Genomic DNA, 22,231 nt, shown 5'->3' with positions numbered 1-22,231 from the left:
GCATAAGTGCTTCTAATGATATTACCATTACCGCTCAAAACTAATGGCATTTCAGAGAAATAATAAAATTTTCTATTCCTTTAGACCATTTGAAAGAGATATAACATGTCCCCTGCTGCAGTAGAATGTTGTATGAAAATAATGAATGTATAACCTAGAATTAAATTCTTAGATCAACTATCCTATATACTATAAAATATTATATAAAAACTATAATAATATTATTTATCCACTATTTTATTCACAAATTTTTTATGAAAGGATATTATACCCCTTTCCTTCAAGAGTGGTATAGCAAAAAAATTTATTAGCTTGATTTGATTTTTGAATTATTTTTTGGTATATATAGTAGATTTTTAATTGTCAATGTGATGTCTAATCAAGTTAATTAATCTTTAAAAATTATTAAGTTACCATAATTAGTGTATTATTATATTTATTTGTCTTTTTTTTTATAACTTTATTGCTTTTGTGTGTGTGTATATATATATTATTTAATGATAATTTCGATGACCATGGATAAACTCAATGTATTTTTCATGCATTGCATTGTTAGCTTTTAATCCAAACAAATTTTGAATAAATTGTCAAATACCCAACCAAATCTACAAAATAAATTCAGAATAATCTATCACTAAATCCAGTACAAAATAAATGTGGATAACTTCATTTCCTACCACTTCATCAACAATTATAGCAACAACAACAACAACAATAATTATTATTTTAATAATTGTTATATCCTTCATTATATTGAGAGTGAAAAACAAATCAATAATACTAGTTTGGAACTTTGGACCACTGACATCGACAATATGAAAGTCAATAAATATTACAAAAAAAAGGTTGTAGCTTCAACAAGCAAACAAGTACTTCAACTTTCTACAATTCTACTCTTATCCAAATTAATAATAGCAATAATAATATCTCCTAGCAATATAAGCCTCTCATTTTATCACAATAGTCAACAAACAAAATAAAGAAGAAGATTGTCTTATAAATGAAAACTCTCTGCTACTTCCGCTTGTCCTTTGATAATTATAATTCCATCACACTCATTAGCACAAGCAAGAGCCTCATATGCAAGCAGAGTGCAACCAATAATATAATCAATTCTTATAAATGTCAATAAAAGTTCATCTGGATCTTTCCTCCTATAGGAGTTCAGTTTCTCCAAGCATCAATAATTCAATGTTTTTAATAATAATAAAGAATAAGTGCTCAATGTCATCAGCCAAATTTTACATTGTTTTATTTCTAGTTTTTTTTTGGTTGGTTTTGAATTTTTCAGTTGCTAATATGTAATTGTAACACTAAATAAAAATTTTATGATGAGATGTGAGACAATTTTAGATTAAAAAGGTCATTTTTAGATCCACATCAGTTCTTAATTCATATACTAATAATACACATACTCTTTATAATAACAAAGACTGCTGGCTCTTGTTTTTTAAAGTGAATTATATGTGACATTGAATTGTTGATGGCAGAAGGTGAACCACTTTGGTTTTCTTGATATTTGACCAAACTCTCAAAGAACAAAAGAGCCACTAAATTAAACAAACACCTTTCCATGAAATAAGGCAAATGCAGTGTAATTGCACTGCAAATGCAATGCATCAACTTCCCACCACTATCCCACCTTCCACTTCAGCTTCTGTGGCTCAGAAAGACCCAATGAAAGCCTTCATTTACTTCTATAATTATTCTCCCAAAAAAAAAAAAGAAAGAAAAAGACACAGATTCCATTCCAACAACACTCCTTCAACAGGACTTATCAACAACCACAATTTGATGATACATAAAAATTCATAATTTTTTTACACCCAATCCATAAAACAACAACCTTAAAATCATCACAAACATTATCAAATATTTACAATTCAAACAATAAACCAAACCAAACCTCAAATTCACGTATCATCATCATCATCAAGATTATGCCATGCAAACACAATGTCTGCAAGCTCACGTCTCATCTTATCCCACTTAACACGTTCACCATTACCATTATCAACATCTCCATGATCACTCACATGAACAGTACTCCCTTCTTCCTTCAGCTCCACCAACAACAATGGCGGCGCCACCTCCGACACCTCCACCTTCAACACAGACCCATCCTTCCCCACCCCAACAATGCCACCTTTCCTGTTCTCAAACTCATACCCAAGTTTCATCCCAACCTCTCTAATCCTCTCCGAAACCTTCTCCACTGTTTCCTTTGTAGTAAACCTCTGTTCTCTCACTCTCCCTCCTTCAAACATCCCTGACAAATCCAATCCTTTTGACAAAGATATGATGTCAAAAGCATTCATGGATATTGTTCTAATCATCATCTTCTTCGTTGTTGTATCCTCTTCATTTTCCATCAAGCTCAACTGAGAATCAACACTCAAAGACCTCTTAAACCAAGGAAGCTCCATCACACCTTCAATGGTGAGTCTTGTCTCCGGGTTAGGATCCAGAAGCCGGAAAACAACACGCTTAGCAGACGGAGGAAACCAAGGTGGGAACTCATAATCCCGTTTCTGGATTTTCCGGTACATGAGCGGAAGATTAGCATCATCAAAAGGCAAGAAACCAGCGAGAAGGACAAAGAGGATGACACCACAAGACCAAGCATCAGCTTTGGCACCATCATAGCCTTTCCGGCGGATGACCTCCGGCGCGGTATAAGCCGGAGTGCCACAAGCCGTATGGAGGAGTCCATCCTTGACGTGCTCTGGCAAAGCAGAGAGCCCGAAATCAGAGATCTTGAGATTACCATCGCGGTCGAGAAGGAGGTTCTGAGGTTTAACATCACGGTGCGAGACACCGCGCGCGTGGCAAAAGCGGAGCGCCGAGACGAGTTGCTGGAAGTATCGGCGAGCCATGGGTTCAGGAAGTCGACCACGTCGAGAGATGCGGGCGAAGAGCTCGCCACCGCGGGCGTGTTCCATGACGAGATAGATCTTGGATTTGGTGGCCATGACTTCATGGAGACGGACGATGTTGGGGTGGGAGAGACGGCTCATGGCCGAGACTTCGCGCAGGATGCGCGGGGCCATGCCTGAGCACACGGCTTCGGGTTTGTCGAGAACTTTGATGGCCACGTTGGTGCCGTCGGAGAGCGCGCGCGCGTGGTAGACCTTGGCGAACGTGCCGCGCCCGAGCACGCGCCCGAGCTCGTACTTTCCCAGTAGCACTTCGTGCCCGTCTTTTGGACTCCGAGAACCTGTTCCCATTTTTCCCTTTTTTTTTTCTTTTTCTGTGGAGAAATGGGAGGAGGAGAGGAGGAGGTGTGGTGAGCTTTAAATTGGTGATGATTGAGGATTATAAGAGAGGGGGAGAGGGGATTGATTATTGGGTAATTGTTAATTAGTTAATGGTTGTTAAGTATATGATTGGGAGGGGGGAGAAGGATGGTGAGGAGAAGATTCCACTTGCAGTTGCAGTGGGATTGGGTTTGATTGGGTTATTGTTTGGCTGGGTAGTAGGTTGCTGTTGTGTTTGTGTTGTTTGGTTGTTTGATTGACGGTTGCTTTTACTTGGTGTTGGGAGGGGAGGATGGTGGGGTTGAGTTCATTTGCTTTTGTAGATTTTGGTGATTTTGATGATTGATGTGAAATTGATTAGAAGTTGATTCTATACTTTATATATATATATATATATAATATTAAAATTTAGGAGCTTGTTTGTGTTGTCAAGTATGTGAATTGCAAGGGTTCATTTCACTGTTAATGTGGGGGAACTGAGGAAGTGTGAGAAGTGCCACTTCTTTGAAGTGAGAGGAAGGGATATCACTTTCAGGACTTCTGTGTTTATTTGTCAGAAAATGAGAATATAACCAAAGGATTTAGGTGTTGGATTAAGTTCTATGAGTTCAAAAAAAACTTTAAAAGTGAAAATAAGTTAGTTTTTCTAGATTGACTCACTTCCACTTTCAGTAAAAAAAATACTGAAGTGGGCTTAGTTCAAAATCCACTTCAGTTGGAAGTGGGAGAAGTGACGGAAAGTGTCACTTCCCCCACTTTAGCACAAATGAACACCATAAGTGGGGGAAGACAGACCACTTCCCCTTATTTCCCTCACTTTCTCTAAAATGAACATCTGCTACAGTGTAAATTAGAGGTTTTTTTTTGTTTTATCTCAAAACATATGTTGAGAGTTAGATCACATCGTTTATTCATATTTATTAAAAAAATAATTTGTTAATGATGATTTGAACTAATTATTTTAGAGATTATTTTTAAAATTTGTTTCTTTTTTTTCAGTTTTTAAGTTGGAGTATAGCCGGAGTAATGAAATTTTTTAACATAATAGTAAATGAGTAAAGATAGAAAAATACACGAATGATTAAAGTATTTTGCTAGACTGATATTGAGATTGAGAGGCTGTTTGGTTCATGTTAATGACATATTACCACGTAACGAGATTACTATGATAATATGAGTGGGAATGTTATATGGGTGGGAATATTGCGGTAATTTAATATAACCATGTTTGGTTGGGAACTTTTATTACTTTGGTTTTCATGGTAATCAATTTGTTAAAATTTAAAAAGTTATAAAATTACCACGGTAATTCAAGATAGACACCAAATTTGGTGGTAATATGATTATCACTTTTTTAGTAATATTTATAAGTTAGTAATGTGATATTACTATACAGATTACCACTAATATAATGTTAAACGTGGTAATATTTTGAGATTACCACGTAATACATGGTAATCTTTTTACATTACCGCAGAAGCAAACGGACACTGAGAGATGATTATATATGTCATTTCAATTGAGCTAGACTGATATTGAGCTAGACTGTCATTGGACCTAATGCAAACAAAAAGAAAACCATAGAAAAAAATTTGTATTTATGTCATTTATAATGGATGGGTCATTATATATTTTTTTTATTAGGTTTTTTCTTGGGATGACCGCTACTTTTAATTATGATTGTCTTTTTCTCTTTGCCATTGATTTTTTTAAAATAATATATTAATAAGTGAAATTATTATATTAAACACTAAAATTAAATAATTATGATTATTTTGCTCATCTTACTATTGTCAATGATTTAACATTAAAAAGGGCTTTGAAAAAATACTAAATTTTTAATTATTAAAAAAGGTTGAGACAATTTAGTTTGAAAATAAAACTTGCTTATATTTCCTAAAAGGAAATTTTAGATTATAAGATTTTGTTATATTTGATGTTAGTCATATTTCTTTTTTATAAGCACAAGGAAAATAATAAAAGTACCTTGTTGATATTATATAACTAAATTATTAATATATTTTTGTGACAATTAATCTTTGATAAATTTATAATTTTTTGGGGTTAAAGATTTGGTACAATATAAGCCGGGTCTAAAGTGATATCTTGAAAAATAGTTGTTAAATCAAAACGATGCCTCTAAAGTGGGTGTAGCTATGATTATTCGTTGCAACATTTGATGGTTTTGAGTGCGTCACAGTCATTTTTAATAATTTTAATTTTTTTTGGTGCGGCTATTTTTTATTTTTATTTTTTATTATTAAAGTTAGAATTAAAAATAAATATTGTGAGAATCATAATATAATTAATTTTATTGCCCTTTAGAACCAAAACGTGAAAGTTTTTTTTTCCCTTTTTTTTTGTTTTTGAGATTTTACTTTTACAAAACACATTGCAATATGCTATTTATATCTTTATCATCATGAATATTTTCCATCTTTTTTTTGTTGATTTAATAAAATATATTTTTACTCATCAAACAACAAACAAATATTAAAGTTTAAGATTTATAAAAAAAGTTATTTTATACCTCTAGTATTGATAATAAAAACGATTTTAATCCGGATACAAATTCTAATTAAGTGGATTTTTCTAGTAATATAAATTAGCTGTTTTGATGGATTTTCAGCTGGTCTTCGCTCTTTTATAGATTCAAAAATAAAAAATAAACATAATTTGAGAGGTTTGAGTATAAATAAAATCTTTATGTAAGACAAATTAATCAGCTGGTGTGGCATTAGTTCATGATTAAGATGTCAACAATGGTATTTCATAGAGGAGCTAATTGCCCACTTGGTAAAATAGATCGTCAAAGATAATATTAGTGATAGTAATCATGGCTAGGTATTTTAAATTGTTATACTATTTAAGAGTTTGATGTTCATGTCATTGTATTATTCTATTAAACTCTCATCCATCAAACTATTTTTCATAATTATTATACTATATTTTAAAATAAATATATATATCTAGCAAAAATTATTTAATGAAAATAATTATTAATATATCTAAAAAAGTTTAGTTATCTAACAAATGATAATTAATTATATTAAAATAATTATTTATACATTTTATAACAAATTGAGTTAATTATTAAAAAAAAAATGAGTGAGGCTCGTTTAAATTTTGATCGTTCATTGAGCAATGCTCAATGAATAAAGATGCTCTTAGAATAACTTTGGTTCTTGATAGTTGATACTCAATAGACCACTAGCAAGATAGGATTTGATTTTCCCATCGTTTTTGTTTGTATCTTGTAATTTAAACTATTAATTATATATATTTTTTGTTTCTCAGCGAGTGTTTTTTTTCTAATGTTCTTGTAATGCCGAATGATTAGTTGTAATAAAGTATCCCTTAAATTTATTCTTGAGTTAGCTCCATAAAACTTTATATCATAAGATGTCTCCTGCTTTTTGTTTTTAAGTATGTTGTATTTTGTTTGCATATTTTTTAAATTTCTAAATTCAATATACATATATATATATATATATATATATATTTGGATTATAACGCAACACGAGTTATTAACCATTAACAATAACAGCTTGCATAATTGCTAATCACCAATTATATTAACATACAACTTTTATGGCTTTTCCTTAATGCCAAAGGCTAATTAATCACTTTTTTCTTTAATCTAATCATGCTAGTTAATGGCTTTGTGCTTGGAAAGGCACCTCTTAATAGGATTCAAGAAAGCAACAAGCATTAGCACTTATAAAATGACAAGGAAAACTATGCTTTGAAAATATAATCAATTGTTTGTCCCATGCATACAATGATATTAATATTTTTTTTCTTTTCTAGATGTTTAAACTATTAATGTATGATTAGATTGCTTAGAAGAGAGATTTTGATTCATATGAGACTTTGAACTCGAGAGATATGCAGCATTAGATCTTCATTTCATTGTCACAAGACTAGTTTATTTAGGAAATTTGATAAGGATCTAGTTGTAAATTTTCCTTGCAATGAATAACAACAAAGATTAGAATGGCATGATTCAAGAACAAGGTGTACATTCATTATTGAATGTTAACTTTATAATATTTGATAGACCAAGTCTAAAACTCATATTTATTATTTTATTTTTTAGATATTTTCTTTAGCTAATTACTTTAAATTTTATATGTTTTCGATGAAGTTAACAGTTAAGCTATTAAGATATTGATGGGTTTGGTTCTTCATAAATTAAATTTGTTCGTATTCATTTATTGTATTTTATTTTTTAATGTTCAACTTGCTAGAATAAATTTATATATACATAAACTTGCAGTATTGTTCATAAGATAACAAATAAAATACAAAATTTTTAAGTGAGATTTGTCCATTTATCATGTGTGAAATTGATTTATTATTATGTAATAATTTGTAAAGCTCAATATGTTTGTGGGAGTAAGTCATATTTAATTTTGAAGTCTATCCTCATTCCATTAGTTGTTCTTAATTGAATACCTAACAGAAGTTGCATAAAAAAATTTCATTAGAAAGTCTTATTTTACAATATCAAACTCCTTGAATATGCATTGATTTTTGTTTTGAAAAAAAACCAATAATATTCAAAATAAACATGCGAATGAATACCTAACATAAGTTGCATAAAAAATTTTCATTAGAAAGTCTTATTTTACAATATAAAAAAACCAATAATACTCAAAATAAGCATGTGTGAATGAATACCTAACATATGTTGCATAAAAAAATTTCATTAGAAAGTCTTATTTTACAATATCAACTCCTTGAATATGCATTGATTTTTTTTTAAAAAAAAACCAATAATAATCAAAATAAGCATGTGTGGTGTGTGGTGATGTGTGGTGGATTTGTTTTTTTGATTCGTTAACATGTTACACGAAAAAATAATTTTAAAAAAAAGTTTTCAAATTGGAATTATGATGTTGAAGAAATTCAAATACCCACCATTATTTGAAACATGTGGGCATTTGATTTCAATAATACGCCTCTCAAAACGTAAAAATTGGAAAGAATTTTACCCATGGTCATCCTAAGAAAAATATTATTATTTTATATATGTGCCCCCTCAATATTACAATCACAACTGCTAAAAATGTCCTAAAAATTCTTTCAAGTTTTACTTATTCACATATTGTCTAGTCAAATTTAAATATTCCTAAAAAATCTTTTTTTTCGATAGTTTACTTTTCAGTATTTTTGTCACAAAAGTAATTGATGTTAATGGAAATACTCTTTAGTTTTTTAAGTGAAAACATATAATTTTAAACGAGAATGCCAGATATTAAACATAAAAAACAAATATTAAATGAAAATGTAATATATTAAGTGAAAACTTATATTGTTACACGTAAACACGCAATGTTAAATGAAAAATATATTTATTAAGAAGGAAGTACATGTCATAAGATAGATTAAACTGACGGAGTGAGTTACAGTGACTAAAAAATAAGCTGTCAGAAAATGAAGATATGTCTGAAAAATTCAAATGTCAGAAGGTCTGTTTGAAAAATTTTGAAATTTTCAGGAACTTATAATTTATTTTCCCTTATAATATGTTCTTACATCATTTGTAAGTGTTTTTTTTTATGATAAATAGGTGACAAATGTTTTTTTATTTAAGGAAAGTCAGAGAAGTGTCACATATACCATACACAAAAGATTTTGATGTAAATGAATTAAAAAATTATTAGCTATATTATTTATAGTTATGTGTGTGTATATATAATTATAAAATAGGATGAGAAAATACAAATATAGTTGACTAAAGATATAATGATTGTAGGAAGTTGGCCTACTACAAAATGGCCATCTCCTAAATAGGCTCCAACTTCACATGCAACAAATGATTATATGAAATTCCATATCATGCCTAATTATTAAACCAGTGTTATTATCAATTATATAAAATAAGCATAATTATGCTCTGTTTGTTGCTCCTAAGGCTTATTAGAATGGTTGAAAGATGGGCCAACGACTAAATAGTCTATTGGTATGCGAGTCACTGATAAAGCTCTTCATCGAGTGATAATAGTTTAATTTTTAGCTGAAAGTATATTTTTAAGAGATGTAATAGTGGTTATATATGAGTGGTCTTAGTGCTTTATATATCGCGGTATATCACTATATCTACTCCATTGAAATTTGTACACATTTCTGACAGTTTAACAGGGCTCTGGAGCTGTTGTTTCTCCTGTTTAAAAAAAAAAAAATGGCAACTTGTTTTAAGTGGGAAATTGGGGGAGTGATTGCATCATTCTCTGTCATTTTCAAGGCCCATAAAAAAACAAAGATGGTTCACTGTATTTGTGATGACTAATGACTATGGTACGTTTGTCTGCGCAACTTGTTACCTTATTGTACCCAACTACTGTTGAAAACAAAGACAGAATGGGTCAGTGAATGGAACACATGGACTTGATAGTTGATAACTTGATATTCAACTTTGAATTTGGGAGTTTATTTATCAAAGATAGTTTTTACTTGTATTATAAGTAGGAAAACGTGTTTTATAAAAGAATATTCAAGGAATATTTTTGGAAGGGTGTTGTAGAGATTTGAGAGTAAGAGCAAAGAGAGGCATGCAAAAGTTGGTGGCCTTGTAATGTAATCGATGGTCTTTTGTTTTTCAAATGTAATTTCTTTCATTTATATTAATTTTTAATTTTATCAGGTTATCCCTAGTTCCCCTTCTTCTCTTTTATGCCTCTCTCTCTCTCTCTCTCTCTATATATATATATATATATATATATATATATATATATATTGGTAGAGATAAGAAGAGAAATACAAAAGCTAATCCATATATATTTAAACAGTGGCCAAAATCTTATTCTTTATCCGAACGGATTAGTTATTAACTTATTAAACAAATGTGTATCACATTGCAATAACTGTTATCCTACTTCTCCTATTCATACCATATTTTTATTTTATGGTTTAAAAGCAATGTGCATATTTTTATTACAAGAGGTGGTATCTTCTACAAATTTTTGTATAAAATTCATTTATAAAATTGAATTCTACAAACATTCATCCACAACTATTGAATTTCAATTCAACGCTATAAAGCATCTCGTTTTGTGAACAGTACTAATGCACTACGCTCACTTACAGTAGACTCAACAGTGCAATAAATAGTAAAAGTGTATTTTTTTATCTATTGCTTTTCCCCAATTACGGATGATCTTTTACAAATTCCCATATTAAAATAACTAATCAATCTTTCTAAATTTTAATAATATATATATATATATATATTAAAATAACTAGTCAGTCCATCAAGCCATGGGCTTGTAACGGAAAGGCAGTTTCCAGAGAGAGGCCCAAAACAGGCAGGTTGGAATTGGCCCAGCCTTTCTGGCCGGCCCATCAATGGCAAGACGCCTATGGGAGAAAATTGGTCTGTATGTTAATATATTAAATGTAAGGGAGTTATGATTTTTTTAAAAGGGTAAAAACTATTTTGTCGTCTTGATAAAATTTAAAACGCAACTTTCTTGTGAAGCCCTTAACAAAAATTAGATCATCAGTACAATTCCATATACTCATTAAAATAATAGTCTCATCATTTACAATTTTTCCTTAATATTTTCTATGATGATTGAAACTCTTATATTATATGATTAAATTTAAGAAAATTCACATATCTTCCTCTGTTATATTTTTTATCCCTTTACTTTTGAGTTTTACATTTTATCTTTATATCTATTTTATTAAATTTTAATAAAAGTTTAAAATTATTTTTCTACCCGAATAAAAGTTCGTCTCGCATCAAAAAAGACTTGCATTGACACAAGGATGAGCTCACCTCTTTGCACCAACACGTCTCTAATCAACGTACAGTAATAAATTAAAATCACTCTTTTTCCTAGTGAGCTTTTACATGCAATGTTTTCACTGGTTTTTGTTAATCTTAATTAAAAAAATTAATGCCATTTTTGAAAAGTATTGTATTATAATAGGCAGAAGTTGAGGGGGTATTAATAAAGTGGAAAGCATGGTAGAGATATTTTATTTAATTCCCATAATTCTAACTCCAAACGTGTACATTTATAACAAAATCAAACAACTACTTCATTCTTAGATAAAAATTTTAAAAATTTAGAGATCGTTTTTTCTTGGTTTTTGTTTTTGTTTCACTTTTGTTTTATTTTTGCTTTGTTTTCGTTTTATTTTCAGTTTTTTGAAAACAAAAACATGTTAGCATACACTAACTATTGTGTATTTTAAAAAGTTGTAAACAAAAACATGTTTGGTTAGCATAAAACTATTATAACGCTTTTTTTATTGTTTTTTTTTCAAATCCATATATTTTTTTGTTTATAAAACTTTATTTTTCATATTAGTTTACTTGATTATATTATTAAATAAATTAAATAATATAGACTGGTATTATATGGGTAAAAAATATCTCATAAAAATTGCATCATTTAAAACTACAAAATATTTTGGTGTTTGACCTTAAAAAAATTAATATAATATATATATATATATATATAAGCAGAGGAGGGGCAATATAGAGACATAGTCATGATTTTTTTAGATTGAGTAAAAAAGCAATAGCTCAAAAAAATAAATTTTTACAAATATTTTTTCATTATATATATTATATTATATCATTGTTTAACAAAATCAAGGGTGAAACAATTATTTTCACAAATAATTTTTAAAAATATAATTTTTTATTCTATATAAATTAATTTGTAAAATATCAAGTGAAAATAATAATATTTTTTTATAAATATTTTTTTAAAAAAATATTATTAAAGTTATTATTATTAATTTGTAAAAAAATTGATATTTTTTATAAAAATACAAATTAAAAATTAAAAGGAATTAAAAATTAAAAGGAGAGAGAGAGAAAAGAGGAGAAGAGGAAGGGTTTATGGTGGAAGAAATATTTTTGAAAACGTTTCTAAAACAGTTAAAATATAAAATTGTTGTTTGTTTGTTTGCTAAATACGAGGATTGTTCACAAAATTTTTAAAAACAAAAACAAAGTTTGTCAAACACGTTTTCTCAATTTTATTTTCAAAACATGAAATTGAAAATAAAAAATAGGAATTGACAACAACGCCAAACGATCTCTTAGTTTCTTGTTTGACGATGTTTATTAATAGAACATCTAATTAGTAAGGACCTTGCTTTAATCAGATGTGGGCTTAGAATATAAAATAATAAACAAAATTATTTTGTTTATAAAATAAACATTTTTTTTTATATCATATTGTCTTGGCCAAAAGGGATTAATAAAATATAAAATAAAAAAATAAAAATCAGGTAGCTCAATATAAATATGGTTTTTTACAGGGGTAAACATGAAAAAAAAAACCCCCAGTTGTTTCGCTTGAAGATCCACGAGTTTCTGTTTGTAAACTTGTTCGCTTCGTTCACAGCACGGCAGCATCCTCCCCAATTTTTGGTACTCTCTTGAATCCCCTTAATCTCTCATAGTTTCATCCTCTTTCCTTCTGTTTTTTAAATCCATGCTTGTTTAGATTGGACTTGAATTTGATTGTTGATTGTCTTATGGATTTGTGTAGTGATGATATGTGGTCAATGGTTGCTCATGGCCCGAAGGATTTATTGGAGATGGTAATTGATTGATCGAGTTTCAACTCGTTTTTGTTCGAGAAAAAATTTCTTTGTATGAATGCTCATAATTTGTTTTTCTTATCTAATTTTAGTATTGCTATGGGATTTTTGAGAGTGATTGGATAAATTCTTGTACAAGTTTGCATATTGAATGATCATAATCTGAGTGCTTTGAGGAATTGTGATGATGTTTTGAGGACAGATGTTTATTTTTATTTGATTCCTCAAAAGGTTTGGCTACTATTTTGATTTTGATCTCAATATGGTGTTTGCAATATACATGAGTGGTTTTGATGACTTTTTGCTCAAGTTTGCATAGGGAGCACAAGTGCTTAGTATCTTTTTTATTTTTATTTTTATTTGAATTATCATAACTTTAATTTTATATTTGATGTTAATCTGAATATGGGTTCCACATCTGTTGTTGACTGGAATTTTTAGTGTAGGCTGCTGTTCTTTCTCATAATTCTTTGCCTTTTGAACCACCTGCTAGTTCTCTGTCGGTTGAGCCAAAGAAAAACTAGTGGTTAAGAGAGAATATTGTTGAGTGGTTTTGATTGAGCAAATGAAATATGGAGGAGTGGAGATGATATAGAAGTAGTGAAAAGGATTAGTTAAAAATGTAGCAATGAGCATAAGGAACCTCCAGAAGCATTTGATCATTATTGATGATAAGTTCTAAAACTATGACAAATTAAAAATATAAAATTCCGGAATTGCCTGGTCATATGTTTTGGGCAGCTAACTATGATTTGAAGTGGCTACCTCATTCTTGTGCTTCTCATGATTCCTCATATGTTATTCTAGATTCCAGAGATTGAAATTGTTGTGGCTCCATTCAAATTTCACAGTCCTTGTGCCTTTTACTTGAGCTACTTGTCCTTTTATTTTCCTTTCACTGATTTTACTTCGTTCTTCTCATCCAATTCTTTGCTGATACTTGATGCAGGTAAGAACGACTTATATAGTCTAGTATCAAGTGTTGTTTAAAATATGAGGAGGCGACCTGGAATAGCTGGTTTGCAAACCGCTGCTGCTACTCGGGTAAGCTTTCTTCCCAATTGTTATTGTTGTTGTTATTACTGTTTAAATGACCTGCTCTTTTTCTTGTTCCATATCTTGAAGTTTTATTTCTTTTTATTTATTAATTTATTTTACTTTTTTATCGTCTCATTTGATGGTTGTTTTGTGGTTTTGGCCATAAACTCAGGACCAATATAGATTAGTTGGAGAAAATGTTGCCAAGATTAGAACAGATCTCATGAAGGAACAACTGGAGACATTTAGAACCCAGTTGGAAGAATTTGCTCGGAAACACAAGGTGGAATGCTTGAATCTGGAACAATTTGATTTTCTTCATAGTTTTGTTTTTATGTGTTTCCTGAATGCAAAATCCTTTCCTTGGGGCTGTCAGAAGATTTATTTCTTTATAGAAGAGCTATTTATATCTTGAAATGAAATACCTATGGATGCATAACTTTTGTTTTCTATCATCCTCTGCTTTTGTGTGTGATTTTCTTTGTTGGTCTGAATAAAATCATTTTGCTCCTGAGTCCTGACTATTAATGAAACATGAGATATACATTTTCTTGTTTGTGCTCTTTGTACTTTTAAATTGCTTGAGGGATCAGGCTTTGCGGATGAGATGATTTGATTATGACTGAATCATTTTCTGAGTGAAATAGAAAAAGGCTATTTTCAGGGAGAAAGTAAGCTTGCCCTTCCTTTTAAATTCTTTGCTGGAAACCTCTCTATCTGCTTCTTGTAATAGAGATGACAAGGACCACTTTGGCTCAACCCTCAACATATCATTGTATGCAATTAGGAGGATCTGAAAGGTGTCAAGTAATTCTCCATTTCTTTTGGACCTGTAATAGACTTGTTATCTGAAACATGATTATTTCTTTTTCCATCCTGTTGACACCACATTTGGTGCATTTTGTGTCTTAGTCTTTAGGAGTTTAACTAAGAAGGAAACGTTATTCGCCTAATGTGAGGATTGGCAAGGATCAGAAAGAGCACACATGGGAATATTTCTGACTAGTCCTAGCCTGATAAAAATCAGAAAACACTGTTGACCATGAACCACTACTAGTTAATGAAGAAATTTATTGGCAGAGGATCGGTAAAATGCTTGATTTATAGATGCGATTGGCTGTGATTTTAAGTAATATCCCGGATCAAAACATATTTTCAGTTTCTTTAGCCCAAAATTGTAATTACTTATATTAGTAATTGATGTAGCAGATGATTATATTTGTGCTAGTGCGATATAATGATACTATTTTTTAAATCATCAAAAAGCAGAATAAATAGGCTTTATTGAATTGTGAGCCTTTTGAATTATAGTAAAAATTTTGGTTATATAAATGCTAGTGTTTAGCTCTGTTGCATTTTGAATATTTATGATATCTTTATTCCCTTGTGCAATTTTAAATTTCCATGTTAATTTATAGTAATTTGTTTATGCTATGCATATTACTTTGAATGGATCAAGTGTTAAACATTATCTTCATTTATCAGTGCAGAATGACATACGTAAAAATCCCACCTTCCGGTCACAGTTCCATGAGATGTGTGCCAAAGTTGGAGTGGATCCTCTAGCCTCTAACAAAGGTTTTTGGGCTGAGTTGCTAGGGAATTGGAGACTTCTACTATGAGCTTGGTTTGTTAAGAATTCTTCATCTGAATAGGATATGTGTTACCTCCTTACATATTTACTTTGGTTAAAGACGACATTGTCTTTTTTATTTATTATAATTTGCTGACTTATACCCTGAAAATTGTTTATTGTTATCTTGAATCTGTTCTCTTGGCAACTCATAAAAGAATTTTAACTGATATACTAAATTTTGCATAACTTTTCTCCTTTTGGAAGTTAATGTTGAACAGATCTCTATTTGCTGTTAGTTGTCTTCAATCTGTATCTGTTATGTGTGTGCTTCTTTGATGGGGATTCATCTTTTTATGTTTATAATAGTTTTATAATCTGACCTGTTTGGTTACTAGATCATGAAGGTTTGCCTTATGTTTCTATTATTTGATTTGTACTTGTCAAACATTTATTTTCTGTAAGAGAGAACACTTCCAGATTCATACTTTTTGGGGTAAAATCTTTTGCGATCTTATTTATTCACTTGGTATTAACTGAGAACAGGGTGGTCATCCACTAGAATTGTTATCAATTGGTTTTCCTGTAACACTGTATCCTCTGCAACTTTCATAAACTAAAACTTTCTTAGCAATAACAAATTTTGGTCCTATATCTATTGATGATCTAATACAAGCTTGAAATTTTGAATTGCTTCATTATCTCACTTCAAGTTGAGTCCACTTGCTAATGTTCAGCAGCTGAGCTCAATGTAGGACAAATATTGCTGAAAGAAAGACATGAATACCAGATCATATCATTACGTAGTCTATTGGCTCTACTTTCTTAATATTGGCAGGTGCCCTTTTATGTGATTCTTAGGTATCTTGTTCTAATACATGCATTCCTTTTAACAAAGTTCGTAGTACCTCTGCACTAAACACTATAAGGAAACTTAAAATGTGAAAAATAAGATGTGCAAGTAATGTAATGTTTTAGCTTAACATACTTGACTCCCTGATTATTTTGATATGTAAGTACCAAACAAGACAAAACATCTAAAGCACGAAACCAAATTCATTTCTATCTGGCTTTCCTTTCTGCCCCCGGAAAAGCTGAATTTTAAGCCAATCTGAAATCGGTCAGTTGTCTTGAACGTTCAAAAGTTTAGAACCACGCTTGAATAAATTGGCATCTCCCCTTAATTTATACCATTACATGATTTAGTGAAATCAAATACACAATTCATATGTCATTTAAAATGAGTTTTATTTGTTACCTTTTCTCGTCACTTCTTTACTAACTTAATATGACACCTCAGGTGTTCAGATAGTTAATATCTGCCTGGAAACAAGACCACAGAATGGAGGCCTGATTGACTTGCAAGAGCTTCGAAATCTGTTGTGTCATAGGCATAAAGCTACTCGTGAATCAGTATCTGAAGATGACTGCCTGCGAGCCATAAGTAAACTTAAGGTTTTGAAATGGAGCTTATCATATTTACTAATAATTATGATAGGAAGATTGCTGTATAATATTTAGTTATCTAGCATTATTTGTATTGTTGTCTGTATGTGTCTTCCTTTCCACACATGACTTGAACTTTCTGATGCTTAATATATGAATATTTATCTGCAGGTTCTGGGTAGTGGTTTTGAAGTAATTTCTGTTGGGAAGAAGAAGCTTGTGCGCTCAGTCCCTACTGAGTTGAATAAAGACCACAATGCAATTCTTGAGATGGCTCAGGTATGTACGTTTAAAATTTATGAAGTAACCTTGCTAATATATAGTCTTGTCAATCTTTAACATATTTTCCAGCTTCATAATCATAAACATACTTTATATTTTCAGTCCTCTGTTTTTTTTCAGTTTTTTGTAGAAGTGCTATGTGTTCAAAGGAATCTCTGTTTTGATCTTTCTGTGAAGTCTTCCATTTATATAATTCAAACTTTAAATGTATCGATGAAATTTGGGGAGTATTAGGTAATACAAAAAGTTTCTAAAGTCCAGGGCCATATAGTACATACGAGGCATAAAATATGGCATGGTTTAAATTTCTTTTTCAGTAGCAAAGCTAGCAAATTATCATTTCCTAAATCTTTAGCTATTCATTTTTGTCTCACACCTCTTGACTCATCCAGACCCATGGCTACGTGACTGTGGAAGAGGTTGAAAGGAAACTTTCTTGGTCATCTGGTCGTGCCATTGACGTCCTCATGTCCCTTCTAGAAGTATGTTCTGCTTCATCTACCCAAATTTAAAATTCTCTTCCTAATCAAATCAAATCATGACCGAAAACCTTGAACATGCAGGAAGGACTTGCAATGATTGATGATGGTCACAGAGACGGAAAGCGCCGTTATTGGTTTCCTTGTGTTTCTCCAATTTCAGCTACCTCTGGATCTGACCAGAAGAATTGATGTTTTAGCTGCCTGCCAAACCTTCAGATGCCAAATGGTGCTCATTAGAATCAGGTGCTTGATTTATTTGCTTATGACATGAATCATTTGATATATTGGAGGAAAAAAAAACGTCACTCTACCGGTGTAACATGCGCTGATTTTGTGTGTGTACTGTGATTCATGATGAGTTATTTTGTAGTAGAAATGAAAGATCATGTTATCTGGTATGCTTTGTTACACCATCTCATATTTTTATTCTATTGAAAATTTGTCTACTTGGGTTGGATATACAGTGGCAAAGTATATTTTACTCGATTAAACAGATACCCTATATATATATTTTTTTATCTAACATTATCTTATATAAATGTTATTGAAATAAAGAGATTCAAATTAGATGAAAGAATTGTATTTCTGTGAAATCAAAGTGTAAGCTACTTTTCTTTTTAACCGATTTCCGGTTGGATTTCTGTTACTAGACCAGTCTTGTTACTAGACCAGTCTTGTTACTGTTTGTAACTGATTTCATACAATTAAAAGAAGTGAACTTCTCAGTTTTTATTTTATTTATTTTTTTAGATTTTTAAAAAATAGCCTGTTAAGATTTTTGGGCAGACACCACATGACAATAAAATGAATTTGATTTTTTTTAAATTGTTACATATGTTTTTGATATTTATCTTCATAAATTTAAGAGATTTCCAGTATGACTAAAATGATGCATGAATTAGCCACACTATGAAACTGGGGCATAGGCCTTCACTTCAACTTGCAATACATAAGATGCCGTTGAAAGAAAAGATCTGGGTGAGACACACTCTCTTCTTTAGAGTTGCATGATAAGAGATTTATCTATAGAAGGTTTGTACATCACTAAAACTTTATCTCCATACATGACTGTCCTTTGATTAACAACTTTTGTCATTTTCATCACAAAAAAACTAACTCCGCTGTCACTATTTAAAATATTTCAAAATATTTTGTTTGAATTACACCATGTGGACTTTGTCGCCAATCAATGATGAAAATCTAACATCTTTTCAAACTTCTCTATGACAAAATCCCATTAATGATCAGATGATGAGTGGCTAGAAGTAGAACTTCAAACGTGAAAGATTACATATGGCACCGTCTCCACCGTGCAATAAAACATAAGCTTATAGATATAATATTGAATACAAACGAAGCAACGACTCAAGGAAATTCAGATTCCACCATACAGTTTTCAAGTTTTACATAAGATCCCCCATTCAATTCCTCTCACAATGTCAGCTTTACATTTTTGGATCATTTGAGTTCCAAGTACATGGCAAAATTCCACAGATTTGTAATTCCATGTTTGAATGACCAGCTCTCAATCACAAAACACAACTGTAGGACAGATGCAGATGCAGATGCAGACAAGGACTGATAAGATCTTCAAATGTGGATCGCATTAGCAATTTCTGGGTGGTTCATAAGTTTTCCATTGGCTCATAATAAACATGACGGCGACTGCTTCATCGTTGCATTTCTCGATCAGAAAATGAGGACAAGAGATGGAGCAACATTTACAACTGATGCAAACAAATGATCTCTAAAGCAGCTTAAGTGTGAGCAGATTGACTCATTAACCTGTTGTGGCTGTGCTCTCCTTCATAGGTGACTATGAGCATCGAGGGGTCTTCCAAGCACCTTTCGACATGCTTCCTTGCAGGGCAGCCTCTCATGCTGCTACATTTGTAGTATCCCCTGCAAAGAACCAGGTGTTACACTTCCATAGATGCCCATCAGTGAAAAACTGCATAGTCAAAAAGTGCTCTTGAATGAAATGTGTAACGTCTTAAAAGAAAGTATAAACCAAAAGGACGAATGCAACCTTTCAGTCAGGGTAAGAATATACTAGTTTACTAGCTTGGGAGTAAGAATCTAGTTCTAAGTCTGACATTTTGAGGGAAGAGAGCTTCTAAAGTTGATCATGTGGCAATAAAAACTAATAAATTCACTTGTTTTGGACCAAACTTAGTTGAAATATTGAAATTCTCTCTGCTACTGTATGTTCAGGAGAGATTTTCCTTCTGAACTACTTCAATTCATGTGCACCACAGAAGACTTCCTTCGTGGCCTTGTGACTAATTTACGAGAAGAGGTTGATCACTTGAAACAATCAGTTACTAAACTAAATCATAAACTTTGAATAGTTGTGCACAGTAGAGAAAACAGTAGTCCAAAACATTCCCAGTTGTTAGAAACATGTGCTTCGAAAGAGATAAAAAGAGCAGAAAATGAGCTAACTGACAGTCAGAACTTCATCAGTCATAATTTAGCACAAAATGAAGAAAATCATCCTGTTTGTATAATGAGCTAAGTATGTACCTAGGATGGGGAGAACCCTTGATTGGTTTTTGACCATACTTCCTCCATGAATACTCATCAGGAGGGATATCTGCAAGCTTGTTACTAATAGCAGGCACTTTGATGGACCTCTTCACTCTTAGCTTCCTACCAATGCATCAAACATGTAAGAAGTTGGTCCAAAAAATAATAAGAAATCATAAAAACAAGTGAGAGTGACCAAGATTTTTAAGCATCAGACCTCCTCTTCAAGCAATGGCATCTGCCAGTGGTGGCACATTTGCCACTTCCATCCTCCCCTCTGCCAGAGCACCTCTTTTTATGAGTTGCCCGCAGGTTCACTGGATCAGACATTTGAGAGCCACCGATTAAGTGGAATGGTTTCCCATCCAAGCTAGCCACACTCCTATCCATACTCAGTGATGAGGCAAAGGATCTAGCAGATGACATGGATGGTGCACAACTGGAACTGTCAAACTTGAGGTTGATGCCACTGTTGCTCCTCCTATACATGTCCGCTTGAAACCTTAACTGCTGCTGTTGTTGCTGTTGTTGCTGCTGCTGCTGCTGTTGGAGCTGAAACCTCTGGCTATTCTGCTGCTGCTGCTGCTGCTGTAGGAACTGAAACTGGTTGGAGGGTGCTTCTGAGCCAAGCTGAATTCTACTTTTATTAATAAGATCCATCTCCAACACTGGATTCTCCAAAAAGATAGTTTTAGGAACATGTTGAGGGATCATAGAAGAGGAATCCAACACAGTTGAAGGGAGGAGCTGAGGGGGTGTGGAAGTGGAAGAAGGCTCTGGTTTTGGTATCACAGGGTTGTCTGAAAGGATTTTACGGTTGTCTACAGAGGATTGTGATTCCTTTAGTCTCCTAAATCTGGCATGGCCAACAGTGTTGCCAAGCATGGAAACCATTTTCTTGAATTTGGAAACAGCCTCTCCAGTTTCTGCCAATAAATTTCTACACTGCAGCTGTTCATCAGAATGGGAAAGCAGGCCTAGAACTCTCTGGCTGCTTTCAATTGCAGCTCTATGGATTTCTTCCACTCCCTCCATCTCAATAATAACAAAAGAAAAAAACACTCTACAGAAGTGCTCACAAATCTAACAATCTCAACATCATCAGCAGCAGCAGCATCTGAGATATCAAAAGAATCAATACACAACAAAGTAAATCAAAGTTTGAAAAAAAGAAAAAGGGGAAAAACCTGAAACAGTAGTTGATTGAAGAACTAGATTCAATCTATGAACCGGATAACATGTATAATAACAAACGAAACAACAAGAGCATGACAAAAAAAGAGCAATAAATCAAACAGAAGTCCAATCTTGGAAGGCAGATCTCCAAAGGTCAATTAAATAAAGCAAAGCTACAATCCAAAAAACAAAACAAAAGAGAGAGAAGGAACAACAAAAAGCAAGAAAGATGAGAACTTTGATGATCTGATCCAGCTCAAATAACAAGAATCGATACTGTTATTGATTGCAAGCATGAAATCCAATCAAAATCACAATGATTTTTAAATTATAAAGCAAGTAGGAGAAGAATATATAATAAAGAATAGAAAAAAACAAATAGAAATCCATGGAACCAAGAAGGACAGACCTTGGATTGGGGGATGGGAAGCCCTAGATTGCAGGTCCTCCTCCCATGGCTGCTGTCGTATTGACGATAGGTGTGAAGGCTGAGAGAGAAAGACCCAAGTTTGAAGAAAATTGCCATCTTTTACTGAATATAAAACTCAAAGCTCAAGAAAAAGAATAAAAGAAAACCCGGAGGACTAAAAAAAAATAAAATATTTCAACTTGGTCTTCGAGGCTCTCGCTTCTGAAATGTCCTCTTTACCCTCCTCATCCTCACTGTTGATCTGCCTTGAGATTCGTGCTTCTTCGACGAGCGCATTTCATCACGTCCGCACCTAAACATTCATGATTTAAACAGAATTTTGCATCTATGCCCTTACAAACGTCTGGAATTACAATCGATTTTTGTACAAACTATCAATATTTTTAATAATCATAATTGTTTTTTTTTTTTTTACCTGAGTTTTTCTTCCTCTCTAGTTACCTTT

At 31.9% G+C, this 22,231-nt stretch overlaps 3 protein-coding genes across 3 annotated transcripts; 1 reads left to right on the top strand and 2 right to left on the bottom strand.

Annotated features, from left to right (window-relative positions):
* Positions 1-1,832: 1,832 nt before the first annotated feature.
* On the bottom strand, positions 1,833-3,261 carry LOC120267808 (CBL-interacting serine/threonine-protein kinase 4-like). The gene has a single exon (XM_039275490.1). It carries the CDS (start codon positions 3,225-3,227, stop codon positions 1,914-1,916), a length of 1,314 nt encoding a protein of 437 aa, XP_039131424.1. The 5' UTR covers positions 3,228-3,261; the 3' UTR covers positions 1,833-1,913.
* A 9,298-nt stretch (positions 3,262-12,559) lies between these two features.
* LOC120266355 (vacuolar protein sorting-associated protein 22 homolog 1) lies at positions 12,560-18,137 on the top strand. Its single transcript, XM_039273981.1, is given in 9 exon segments — positions 12,560-12,657; positions 13,780-13,874; positions 14,041-14,151; positions 15,359-15,466; positions 15,468-15,495; positions 16,742-16,896; positions 17,059-17,166; positions 17,562-17,651; positions 17,733-18,137. Coding segments are annotated over 8 exon segments (759 nt in total). The 5' UTR covers positions 12,560-12,657; positions 13,780-13,823; the 3' UTR covers positions 17,841-18,137.
* Positions 18,138-18,993: 856 nt separating this feature from the next.
* On the bottom strand, positions 18,994-21,912 carry LOC120267425 (probable WRKY transcription factor 21). The gene is made up of 4 exons (XM_039275070.1): positions 21,766-21,912; positions 20,398-21,297; positions 20,178-20,303; positions 18,994-19,553 (listed from the first exon to the last, which is right to left on the bottom strand). Exons 2-4 carry the CDS (start codon positions 21,213-21,215, stop codon positions 19,409-19,411), a joined length of 1,089 nt encoding a protein of 362 aa, XP_039131004.1. The 5' UTR covers positions 21,216-21,297; positions 21,766-21,912; the 3' UTR covers positions 18,994-19,408.
* Positions 21,913-22,231: the final 319 nt, after the last annotated feature.

Source organism: Dioscorea cayenensis, chromosome 8 (assembly GCF_009730915.1).
Source record: "Dioscorea cayenensis subsp. rotundata cultivar TDr96_F1 chromosome 8, TDr96_F1_v2_PseudoChromosome.rev07_lg8_w22 25.fasta, whole genome shotgun sequence".
Lineage (NCBI taxonomy): Eukaryota > Viridiplantae > Streptophyta > Magnoliopsida > Dioscoreales > Dioscoreaceae > Dioscorea > Dioscorea cayenensis.
Note: the sequence above shows the minus strand (reverse complement) of the source record. Positions and strands in the feature narration are given on the sequence as shown.

Bases quoted from the DNA above. Each gene is read 5' to 3' on its own strand.
- LOC120267808 (XM_039275490.1), bottom strand. From the start codon at position 3,227: ATGGGAACAGGTTCTCGGAGTCCAAAAGACGGGCACGAAGTGCTACTG.
- LOC120267425 (XM_039275070.1), bottom strand. From the start codon at position 21,215: ATGGAGGGAGTGGAAGAAATCCATAGAGCTGCAATTGAAAGCAGCCAG. The intron at 20,304-20,397 runs GTCTGATGCTTA...ATGCATTGGTAG, and splicing joins TGCCATTGCTTGAAGAGGAG to GAAGCTAAGAGTGAAGAGGT. The intron at 19,554-20,177 runs GTACATACTTAG...GGTTCTTTGCAG, and splicing joins AAGGGTTCTCCCCATCCTAG to GGGATACTACAAATGTAGCA.